Source organism: Serinus canaria, chromosome 4 (assembly GCF_022539315.1).
Source record: "Serinus canaria isolate serCan28SL12 chromosome 4, serCan2020, whole genome shotgun sequence".
NCBI lineage: Eukaryota > Metazoa > Chordata > Aves > Passeriformes > Fringillidae > Serinus > Serinus canaria.
This window is the reverse complement of record NC_066317.1, coordinates 14,493,544-14,506,592: the sequence shown is the minus strand read 5'-3', so window position 1 is coordinate 14,506,592 and position 13,049 is coordinate 14,493,544. Positions and strand designations below refer to the sequence as shown.

Here is a 13,049-nt window from a genome sequence, read left to right as displayed (position 1 = left end):
AAATGATTGAGTAAATATTTCACTGCAGTCATTGAAAAGTTCTAGTTAATTGTAAAGTGTTTGGATCAGATCACAGAATTTTGTTTTCCCAGTGATTAAAGAAGAAAGGAAACAGTGAGGTAAATAACCAGGTAGAAATAATGATGCACTTTAAATCTTCCAGATGAATGAGTTGATCTGTTAATAGCTAATGCACTGTGCTGCTCCCCCTCCCTTCCCCCCCACTGTAATCAGCCTTTTGTCACATACCAGTGAAATCCATTAGCTGCAACTTCCTTATCAACTTCCAAGGCTTTCCAGCTACTAAGATATTTGCATATTTAACGATTCATTTGACTGGTATCAACTCTCCTTTACCAAGTGCTTGAGAAGAAAAACAAAGCATAGTGTGTAGAAGTCCTGTTTAAAAACAAAAAAGTACTGACAACTCCTTTAAAGAAACAGATTTATTTGGATTAATGGGATGGGAGTAGACTTGGTGAAAAAATCTGAGAAGTATCAACAACTTTTGGACCCATATTTTAATTTAAAGATTGTGAATACAAGTGAAAGCTCTTCAGCATTTAAATCAGCTTCTAATTTCACTCACTTTATTTATTTCACTTTTCTCTGTGCTACTTGCACCAAATTTCCTTCACTTGTCCACTCCTGAATTATTTCAGCAGTGCTACTTTCTCGTACTTATGACATCACCACTACAACACCAACATAAAAATAAAAATTCAGAAATCAAGAATAGGAGAAATCTGATAAAGCCTTGGAAAGATCCTGTTTTGACACAATGTCATGATAGTTTTATTGGCAAAGGAGCTAATGGGAGAGTAATGTCTGACAGTCACACAGGGGGTTTGCCAAGTGTACCTTTAAAAATACACATGAATTTTGTATTGGGTTTCTAACTGCACTGCAGGCATGCTTCTGAAGAATGTGAAGTATATAAAAGTGTAAAATACTGACTTATCTCTAACATTTTTTGATGGCTTTCAATAGAAGTACATAGATTCACACATTTAAGACTTCTATTTTGATAACTAACCTTGGATAAAACCAAACTTCTTTTCTGCTTTAAAAATGTTCATGATTGCTGTGTTACTCTCTAAGTGTGCAAAGTGACAAGAGGGAGATGGACAGCCTCACTCTGAATGCTTTGGTACACAGCCTCCTAATCATTCACCTCATATATGAGCTCCAGTTATGTACAGTTCATGGGACATTGGCCATTTATAACATCTTTGCTGGGAATATGGCATATTAACTGTTAATCACAAGGGTTAACATGAGGATGATGATATTGCTGATTAACATATCTGGGAAGGAAGATTCAATAGCTTCTTATTAGGCAAAATGTTAATCAGAGGTATCTGTGACAAAGTCAGGTATTCTTGATAAAGTTTAGCTAAGCATCCTCTTACAGTCCAGTAATTACAGGCACAGTATTTAAGGCTCCTATAAATCATTCTGAACCTCTTAGAATGTTAATTTTGAGTAAGCATTACACCAGAAGTTTCATAGCAGAAATATACTTTTCAGAAATGTAACTGACTTCCTCTTCAACACCATTCACTTAAGATGATAAATTATTTGCATTAAATGCATTATTTATTACAGCTTCAACATGCCTTTATCAATGCTGTTTAGACAATTTATATTTACATTACTGGGCAATTATGAACAAAAAGACAGCTCAGAACATTATATTCTCTGGTGCACACAGGGCAAAATATAAACAATAACTGCTACCTCAGGTTAAGCTATATAACAAAAACAAGCTAATAGACAACAATGTATTTTATTTCTGGCAGCACTAAAGGTATTTTATGCACTGTACACAGGAAGAATAACAAATATGAACATTCAGACTATCATAGCACAACTCGGTGGAAGAGTTAATGCTCAGGAGTACCAGATTCAGGAACTAAAATTCATTGAGGATGTTGATTTGAAAGGCCCATGGATATCATTCAGCAGCTCAGCTCAGTTATTGTAGAGGTAAATCGAAGTTTCATTTTGAAGGTTGAAAATTCCACCCTGTCTTAATTAAGCATTAAGGCTAAGTTGCATGACTAAACTGCTGAATGGTTCAGAGAATAAAACCAGGACTTTTCTAGTCCACGTTTCTCACTGCATAGTAACTCCACAGTACACATGAAATGATGGAGCTGCAGGTTGTAAGCAAGCATACAGAAACATGTCAACTGTGTGCTTGAATCCACTGTGCTCACCAGGCCAGATGCATCAAGGAGACTCAGAGGAAAACTAGAGAGGTTCCCATGAAAAGGAAGGTTTCAGCAGTCCCAACCACAGACTGTCACAGGACATGGGAACTTGCTTTGTGCACATTCAGCTGTCCTAAATACCTATCACAGGATAAACTGAACCTTCAGAGAAGGCAGACCTCATTTAGCAGGGCTGACCAGAATACTCCTCTTCATCTGTGAAACCCTCAACAAAGATCTCAAGGAGTTTTAAATAGTTACATAGCACAAGAGAAGTCCTCAAGTTTTGGGCTCTGTGACAAAAACCCACAGTTCTCGTAAATCCCCTCATCCCCAGACTAGTTTGTTTATCACTCTGATGACAAAGCAATCCATGTGTGCATCTTCCTCAAGAATAACAAGTCCAAGTCATGTCACAAACCATGTAATAATTAATGTGAATTTTACACACTTCTCATACAAATGTTTCCAGGGCTTGTAGGAAGAACAAAGACATGATTTGCCTTCCTGTTCTTGTACACATGAAGTTTTTTCACCTCCTCTGAGAAGTAATAGTGAAAACTGCAATTTATGGGGCAGAATATCTTGTTATCTGCCTATAAAGATACCAAAGAAAAGAACTTTATCTTGCCTGAAAATATATACAGATCTTTCCTTAACATCTCAGTTTCTGCAGAAAATACCCATTTTGACTATTCAGTGCACCAAACTCAGTGAGGTAAAGCACAGGGAAAGCTGCCAGTGAGCAAAAGGAAAAAGAGCTGAAGTTTCACTTAGAAACAAGGGCACAGGTCTCTGAATGAATGCCTGTGGAAGAAACACTTTCTACCTAAAAGAGAGAAGAGAACTGGAAAACAGTGAGGCAAACCATCCTGGATCACCATATTCAGTGCAAGAATAACAAAGCATCTGTCCTTTTTGAAAGAAAGTTACCCTTTTCAACCTTTCAACAGTAAGTCTACAGTCCCAGGTGTACTGAGAAAGCTTTGCTGGTGTGTATCAATATATACAATATGGTCAAAGCAGTTTGTGTGTAAACACAGCTACATCAGTCAATTACAATTTGTTCTAGTAAAATAAAACTCTTTCCACACAGTTATTCTGAGGCAGTAGCTATGTTACAGCCACTCTCACAGTACTATTTATCCCAGTTTATACAGCTATATTTGTACATAGCCCATATGTTGCTTAAGCATCCCTGCTAAAAAGAGTGCACCCCTTGCATGCCACTTAAAAATTGTTTCAGACCAACTTCCCTCCCCTTTCCAGTGTGCTGACTTACATACAAAGCCATCAGTAAGACAAACATAAAAGAAAATGTATGTTTTCCTTGAAATTCTTGAAGTGCCTCAGCCTGTATTCCCTGCCCTCCACAAAGCCCCAGCCCTCAGCAGCTTGCACCACACCACACCAGCTGTGCCAGCAAATCCTCAAGCACCAGAACTTTCTGTCTGACCAGGGATTTACTCAACACCACCACCCACCTGCAAAAGCCTCTCCACTGTATGCTAATATCCTTGCCTTTAGAAAACGTGAAGGTAGGGCTTGGTCTCCTCCCTTTCTCTCTACCTCAAGCTGCCAGGGCCCAAGGTCCTCCCTGAAGGGTGACAACTGATCTAACAGGAAGGAAGCAGCATTACATTTAGTGATGCACAGGGGCTCCAAGACAGTAATCCAAGACAGTTATCTGTCTTGTCTCTACCATAAAGATACCCATGAGCTTAGTTGCCCAAAAGCAAGGCTCTGTTTATCTGAGTAGTGCTTCTCCAGTTGTTCTCATCCACTTCAGACTAGTGCAATCCTGTCCAGCTCCTGCAAGTGAAAGCTCTCCAAGAGCTCTCCTAACCAAGTTATCTCTTACCTGGCAAGTGTTAGAATTTTACCCAGCCTGACTAGCAGCATATGATTTTACACTTCTGTAAGAGCAACAGCTTTTGGTCATTTTAGAATGAAGTGTAGGTGGTGTTTACACTGTGATACATTTTGATGGCCTTCCTGGGAGGCAGCTCATTTCAAATATTGACCAGAAAAATCTTCTTCGTTATTTATGCATTGTGAAAACCACCCAAACTTGGATCTTAAACATAATGTCTAATAGGTGCAAGATTACCCAGTAAAAGATATATTAATATCATGATACTTACAAAAAGCAAAAGCAGAAGTGGAGTTATAACAATGCCCTGGAAGAAACAAACAAAAACAGTCTGTTAGTCAGAAAGGCAGAAAAATCTTTTCTTTCTTAGCTTAGTATATGGAAATATACAAACATCATTTAATATCACAAAAATTAAGTAACAAGCTCAACTTTGCTCTTCACTGAGCATGTTCTTTAACATTTATGCAGCAATCATTTTATCAACTACACTCAGTAACAAGTACCTTTTTTTTTAACCTTTTTGCATCTAAGTCCCTCTGTTCTAAAATATACAGATATATATTCTGATATACAGTATATGGATCATTTATTTTTAACAAAACCATATTAAAGCTCTCCCCTCAGTGTGCTGTATCTTAACTTCACTAAGCAGCTCCTCTTTAGGGAGAGACTTGATCAAGTCCCATGGCAGCCAGTCCCAGGTCCTCTTCTGAGCAGAAGCTGCATCAACTGTGATGAATTAGGTGTCGTGACTGTGTAATGTAAGCAGATATTCCCCAAGGAAATGAGCTGAGATCTCAAAACTCATTTCACTTGATTAGACTTCATGTCTCACTGGAAGAAGGCAAGTCTTTCATCTAATTTAATCACACAGGACCACCTCAGCTTTCCACATCCCCCAGGCAGATGCAAGCAAAAAGATTTGTTGTCTTCACTGACAAGGAACAGGTTTAGAGCTGATGATTGGACAAAATAGAGCATTTTAAGTTTCATGAAAGCAAATCTTAGAATGAGTTGTTTGGGTTGGGAGTTAACATGACATGCATCACTTTCATAGCTGCAAACAGCAATTCCCCATCATCCTTCCATCTGACTTCAATATTTTATTATTGCTCAATAAAATGATTCCATCATTTAATGCATGCTAATTCATAGAGCTGGCTCAGAACTTCTCTAGGCCAGGACTATTCTTCATCCAGATAGGTCACAAGAATAGCTAGCTTTTCAGCTATTCACAAACTTTATTAAAAAAAAAAAAAAATTGGACAAAGGTCCAAAACACACTCACATTTTTCTGAAAGGGTGCTTATTTTACATTTTATTTAGCTACAAGTGAAAAACCACTGAAGAAAAAACCTAGTTGTCACCTACTTTTCACTTATCCTTGAGTAACATGGCTTTACTTCAATCTCTTGTAAGAAAATATGAAGAAAAACCTAAACAACTAGTTTTGTATTTGCTTTCTGGGTCCACACAAAATCACAGATTCAGACTATCAGCCACAGAGAGTTCCTATTGTGTTCCTAAAACAAAATGCAACAAATAAATGCCACAAATTATAGCAGACAGGAAGGATCAAGGAGGCAACAGTTAAGCTGTGCAACTTGAAGCCTCTGCAGAATTTAAAAGCATATTTCAAAATAAATAATATATGCCATATCTGACTGCCCCACAGCCCAGATATCCATAATAATTTATCTTTTTGCAAATGTCACAATTGAGATAGATCATAAAAGACTGAAAAGAGAAGTAGAAGCAGGAAGAATTGCTTCAGGGAGTCACTCACTATTTACAGGAGGTATAGACCAAAATGCAGATAACAGATATGAAGAAATATAGGTGTTCAAGTACAGCAGCTAGAGAGAAAGAAACAAAAGTAGGGGAAGGGAGGAGGCATCAAGGGCTGAACTGACACTTGCATACAGCAGAATCTGTGAGGAAGAACTGACTGCAAGATCTGTGTAATGCAGGGACAGCACAGTCACTGCATCAGTGACCAAGGCCCAGCTTTTAGGGGTGCCTGCTGTGAGTACATGAGCCAGACCTTGCCCTTCTTCCCCTTTCCCCACTGACAACTACACTGCACACCTCACATGCTACCAGATATTACCAGTGCCTGAGTGTTCCCTTAGCCTCCTCTAATTTTGGGATGGCAGAACAGCACTGCAGCAGGGTTCCACCTTCAGGCTTTTGCACAAGTGAGGAGGAGCATGGATGGAGCAGGAAGTGATCTGAAAGCATCCCATACTCCTACTGAGCACAGAGTGTAAGGAGAAGAGAGCACAGTGCCAGCTTGAGAGCCCAGCCAGCTCTCCTCTGAACCTGAACAAACTCACTGATTCAGCACCATTAGCTATTTCTTACATGCTTCGTGCCTCAGCATGGTTTTAGAAGTTACCAAAAAAAGAAGGCAAAGGTAAAGAACCACACCAAACCAAACCAACCTTTCTCTCTATCTTGTTGATAAATCAAGATTGTGTCCTTCCTCCTTGGTCTGGGAGCTGTGACTTGCTATTTGATTACTTCAGAAGCTTGCTGATATTAACACAGTGGGCAACAGCCACTGCTAATTCAAAGCATGTGCCACAAAAGGAAACTGCACTTCTGTGACAGTAACACTTCTTGTAGTTCTATAAGTGGGGAGCAAGAGAATCCTCCTATACATCATAAAGAGATTCCTGAAGGAGCAGGCTGCAAATCTAGCATTCAAAAGGTCAATTTTAGCAATTTGTTATTAAATTTTTCTATTTAACCTGAAGATCTTAATAATCAGAAGTGGGTTTCCTGTTGTCTCACCACAGAAAGGATTTACAAGGCTGAACTTTTCCATTTGCAACACACACATGATTCCCTGGGAAGCTAAACAATTACCTGACAGAACAGAGAAGTTCATATTAAAAAATAGATGTTGTTGCTGAATCAGAGTAATTTGATATTGTTTTATTTTGATAAGGAATGCTAGTTTGAAAAACCACAGGATTTACATTAAAACCAAAGGGTTTTTTCTTCACTCAGCAGTGCAGTGGTGGCTGATAGTTTACAGGAGCAAGCAAAGCAGGATTTATTCAGGGAGGGAACCTCTGTTACCCAGTCAACTGATGGAACTGCTAAAGAACAGACTTTAAAGCCCATCTATATGTTAACCTGGAAACACTGATGTGCTTTTATGAGCTGAAGCCCTTCTCTTCAGGTTCCTGCCCCAGATATGAAGAAGGGCTTACCCTACCATGGTGTATGTGTCTAACAAAAGGCATTACCTTTCCCTGCACACAGCACCCTGCTTTGGCACATTACCTCTTCATTAGGAACAAGCTCCTCAATGTGCTCCTGAGCATTATGTGATGCATCTCAATTCATATCCACTAAAGAAGAATAAATAGGGCACTTTGAGTCTAAAGCCTACTAACAGAAAAAAAAACAGGAGACAATTTACATTTTGAAGGTAAAGCCCAAAGTCTGATTCACAAAGAATAAAGAAAATGTGAAAGAAAACAGTTACTCCAGAGCCCAGCTCACTCTCCAGCAGGGGCTTCACAAAGATGAGAATACTCTGACACTGGCACTGTAGCTGCTTTCTGAGATTACAACTGGCTGAGGAGCACAAAGGAAGCTAAAAATTAAAATAAGATGACCATTCCTAAGTCTATTGGACACAGAGACCATCAGAGAGGAAAATGGAACTAAATTTGACAAGGCTTTTCCCTGCCTTGCTTTCCAGGCAAGTGCTGTTAAGTACACAGTGTATGGAGATAAACAGATTGTAGATTAGCACTTCCAGCAGAAGCTGAGCATCTGCCCTTGAGAATGCAAGGTCATTACACAGTTTTAGCATCTCCAAAGTTCGGGTAGAGTGTTAGGCTTCCCAACTGCTGCCCACAATGGAGTCAAAGTTGTAAAGTGACTGCCGTTTGCTATCTGCAGAAAAACTTTCAAGAAATCCATTTACACCTCTGATGTGAAAGACTGACTGAATATATTTCAATGATTTTAGTGGAAAGGGCAGGGAAAAAATCTCAGCCTGACATGAGACACTGCTACAACACAGGAGTCTGAAGACTTGGAAACATCTCCCCCCAGTAAAGATCATGAAATGGATTTTATTTGAGTTTAAACACAGGTTTGTGTGTGCAAGTATGTACATAAACATACATGTAAACAGCAAGGATGTACTTGGAGATCCAGTTAATTGTTATTTGCTTTGATTAGATAAAATTCCTAAGAGGTTTTCTATAGGTTTCATCCAGTACAGCATTGCTGTAGAGCAGGTATTAAGAGGTGTTCCTCCTCCAAAAGAATATATAAAATCAATCCATGGAATTGGCTGCCAAATCAGACAGGGAAGGGAAGTCACCTAATGAATTTGAAACTATGGTGGCATATCATTAGGAATGAAATTATGCAAATAGGAAGAGGGAGGTGGGCACAGATCCAAGAGGGACACATGGTAGAAGACAAGTAGGGATTATTGTAATGAGGCATGAAATACATGTGAACTTTCCTTAGTTTCCTTTACCCACAAATTTCCCATGCAATTTTTCATCATTCTTACAGGTCATCAGTACAATACATATGTGGCAACTGCTAGTGAGAAAAGCCTTAACCAAAGCCATGTCTGATTTGCCTAAAGAACCAGGGCTGGAAAGGAAAAAATGGGGTTTGTAATTAAGGCTCTGAACAAATGTCTATTTTCTGAAATCATGCTTAATGCTACAGAGGGTACTGAATGCTCCATCAGAGCAGGACACAAAACAAGCAGAAGTGTAAGCAGTGTTGCATAAAAACTTACAGGGCACCATTTCCATGCTACTGATGGGGTAAGGTGTGAGAGAAAAGCTTATGAACACTGGATAATTTCATCAGAAGACAAGCATAAATGAGAAATGAAACTCAGTCTTCTTCTGTGTATGGCAGTATTTCTCAAATTGAAGTATTTATTTCAAGAGTTGCTGACACTTTAAAAAAAAACAAGATCAATCAAAATAAAGATGAGCTCAGTTGGTTAGAATATGGAGTTAATACCATCAAAAACCCCAGCCTGCACCCACCACCTCACCACCCAACAAACAAATAAACAAATTTTCCAAACACAAAACTGTAGTTTTTATGATTCCAATGAGAGTGAAACTTTATGTGAAAATATATGTTATTTCTATTTCTTTTGTCTTTTTTTTCCCTTGATTTTGTGTGTGGAAGTGTGTTTTCAAATTTTTTTCCTTTATTTTTAACAAGTTTGCAGACAACTTTATAACGTTTTACATTTTTAAAAGAGAACCTTGCCTCTAGAAAAGTGCTTCTAGGTCTTGTGAGCAACAGGACAGCTAATACCAAAGTTCTGACAGAATACAGATATTCTCAAAAAAAAAATCACAAAAGAAAGAAAGCGTGCACTCCTAAAGATGGAAAAGCTGATTGTTCAGTGTTTTCACTAACATGACAGAAACTGTAAAGAGCACAGCAGCACTCAGAGCCAGCTCTCGGTTTATTCAAATCAAGGAGCACAAGACTCCCACCACCCTCACCCCTCAGACTGGTCACAGCTCCACAGTTCCACTTCACAGCATCACCCTTGAGTAAATACACTGGTTATTACCTGTGATACCACATTATTCATCATCTCAAATAAACTGATTAAAAGTGTACTCCCATGTCCTACTGCTTTGCAGTAATCTGAACTTTAGATATCGTATACAGAATGATTCCATCTGCTAAAGCATGGCTTTCACACACCAACATCCTCAGCAATTAGCTGTCTTCTCCCTTTTTCCACCTGTCCCCACATAGCTTTAGAACTGTGCAGAACCTCTTGACAGACACCACAGATCAAGGGAAAAAAAAAAAAACCTATGCTAAATATACACACTTGGTTCCAAACCAGAAGTCAGGCTGGGACCAGGCAAGTTCTTGTGAAGCCACAAGTAGGCACTGGATGCAGAAGTGGCACAACAGAAAAGAACCTGATAATCGGGGCAGAGGCAACAGTGAATTTCACATACCTCAGTTTTTAGGTACTAAGTCATTTGTGGAAGAAGATTTCAAGTTTGGAACAAAAATTATTCCAAAAACATTTCAGTGCCTTACTGTTTGGATCCAGTGGCTGCAGGAACCTCCTTGAGAGACTATCTTTTTATGGGTTCTTTAAATAGCTTTTACTATTTTTGTAAGCATGGCCATACAAGCTATGTTGTTCATCTGACTTACTTAAAGATGGCAGCAGAGATGATAAATTTCTGTTGATTGAGATGTTGAAATTGATTTTCACAATAAAACATGTTTGCCCCCTGTTTCTAACTTTGTCCCCATGTAAATGACATAAACGTTTGAATTTATCTCTTGCAATCTCAGAGATTAAATTACATTTTTCTCATATTCCTGTAATTTCAGTAATTTCCCCAAGATGCAACTTGTGTCCCTGTGTTGCTCCCCCATGGACATCATAGAAGCTCCTGGTGTCAGATAATTACCTGCCTTTTGTCTTCAATTCAATTATTTTCAAAATAATTTCAAGTGTAAAACTCCTACTACACATCCCTCTTCTGTCAGCTACTCTAATGACATTGTTGGTTCTGAGAAGCCTTATACAACTGCAATTATTCAAAATAAAATATGTAATAAGGCTTTTTGTCTTGTTCTATATGAAATAACTATTCTGAAAGCCAGGGAGAATAAAGGCTTATGAACTGAAGCTTTTGGGGATGCTTAAGACACCCATTCTCCCCATAAAAAATAATAGGAAAATCTGAAAATATATTGAAAAGAACAGGAAGTTAAGTTCACACATTTTTGGTATAATGATAAATATTGTACTCTACCAAGATTACAAACTACAATACAAAATTGAGAATTCTATGTAACCCTAATTCAACTATAATTAGAAATAAACACCACAGCAATAGCTGTAACTCATCCAAGTGGGCCAGTATTAGATTTTAATAACAAAACTGTGAAATTAGAAGCACTATGTCAAAATGACTTTTGATTTATCAGTGGGGGCAAAATAAATCAGATTTCATATCAACTCTGAGATTATGCAGAGGACTTTGTGAGTTGCTCCAGACATTGTACCACCTTTGTTATGTTGCATTAATCTAGTGCCCCCAGTTGTGGGAATGGACATTACTTAAAAAAAAAAAAAAAAAGAAAGAAAGATGAGATGACATTAAAAACCTTGCCTGCATCAGATAACAGTAGAAATCAAAAGCATTTCCAGTATTTATTAATAATTACTATTTGCAGATGCTCCTCTTGCCTACATTTTATACAAGCACGAAGAAATGGAATCAAAAGGAATGTGAGCAGCCAGAGTTCAGTTCTTTCAACAAAACAGATCAGAGAAACAAGAAATGCCATGATCTGAACTACCAGCAGTAACACTACCACTTGCCACAGATGAAGTGTAAAGAATAAAACCAAAAGCAAAGAGCATTTTTTTCAGTAAGGTTGAGAGGGGAATTTCTGCTATCAGATTGAATGTTAAGCCAAGAATAAGAAAAGAGTATTTTAGAAAGGTAAAACTAGAGATAAGCCCAGTTTGCCTGGCTTTCCCAGCAGAGGGCATCTTAAACACATTAGAAATGTGTTTCTTACACAGCCACAGAATAGTTCAGAACACAGCAGTAAGGACCCTGAAGTTTTACAGCAACTATAAAAACTTCTTGGTGCTTTGCAGGCGATACAGGAGCAATATCTGGAATGATGCAAAAAATACACCACAAGTCTCAGTCAGAGGTGGAAATGACCACTTCCATCAAATGATCTGAAACCATCAGTTAGGGGGGAGCTGGCTGGCAGGGTGTGGAATAGCTTCCACAACAGGTGGGATCGAGTGTTTTAAGTGCTGCAACATCTCTGCAGCAGCTCCACAGCTCTGTGTGCGGCCAAAGAGATCCAGTGGGCCTTTGCTCACATGTCTGGAGCAGGATCAAGCCAGATCCACCACACTTGTAACACCTTCCTGCAATTTTTTCTTTCCTCTCTCTTGTGCAATGCATTTAACCCAGCTGTCTTGTTGATATCTTCAGTGAGTTCAAGGATACTGTTGAGCCTGCTGGAGCTACATTCTCCTCTTCCCATTTCCTCTCCAGTTGCTTTTGCTGACCATCACTCCTGGCCTCAAGACTTCATTCCCCTCCTTTACTTTCCACCTCAATGGGGCCTTTCAAAACTTCATCCTATGCAAATATTTTTCCTAATCCCAGCTGATTAAACCATTGTCTGTTTCTACTCAAATAAATTTCACATGGGGTGTCAGCAGAGAACAAGATCACTAAGGTTCTGTGTGTCAGGACAGGGGTTTGTGCATTAAGTGAACCTTGGTTGGAGGAGACATAAAAACGAGAAAGGAACCTTTCAATCATCCATACCCTTACTCTTTTCAATCATCCTTACCCTTTGTCTTTGCAAAAATCACTTGGACACTGTAATCCTGTAATTTCTACCACTGCAAGCAGGCTCCACACCATACGAACATGACCTCCGTGGGACTGAGGAGGAAAGGCACAGAGCTTGTAGGATTAGGGTGTCTGTAGCTGTAAGCACAGCCCTTCCTTGAAAAAGGGTTTAAGATATAATAAGGATGTAATAAAGCTAATTAGATGTGTTGGGGTGTACTTTAACTGCAAAATATATTGGTGCAGTGTTAAGGATGCACCACTACTTCTCCTTTGTTTTGTACAGAGAAAATAAAAATGCAGTAGAAGTGACAAACATGTTTCACAAGAAAAGGTAATTTTGACCAAATTTTAAAGTCTGTTCTCTTGAAGAAGAAAGTTTAAAAGAATCTAAATTTCCCCTGTGTTTGGATCTGTGCCAAGTCACAGGCAAATCTTAATTTAACTTACTAAGAAGCCATTCCCAGCAAAGCATGCCAGGCTAAGCACCTCTGCTCCCACAAAGCCATGTGGCACTAGGACAGGATGGCACTAGATGGTGCTGTGGGACCTTCCAGGGAAAACAATCTC

At 38.8% G+C, this 13,049-nt stretch overlaps 1 protein-coding gene across 1 annotated transcript in view; it reads right to left on the bottom strand.

Moving 5' to 3' along the window:
• Window positions 1-13,049, bottom strand: part of SLC10A7 (solute carrier family 10 member 7) — a 141,383-nt gene that overhangs the window by 45,482 nt on the left and 82,852 nt on the right. Inside the window, exon 6 of the mRNA XM_050973901.1 lies at window positions 4,361-4,396. Within this exon, the coding sequence (XP_050829858.1) occupies window positions 4,361-4,396 (36 nt within the window). The remainder of the gene's footprint in view (window positions 1-4,360; window positions 4,397-13,049) is intronic.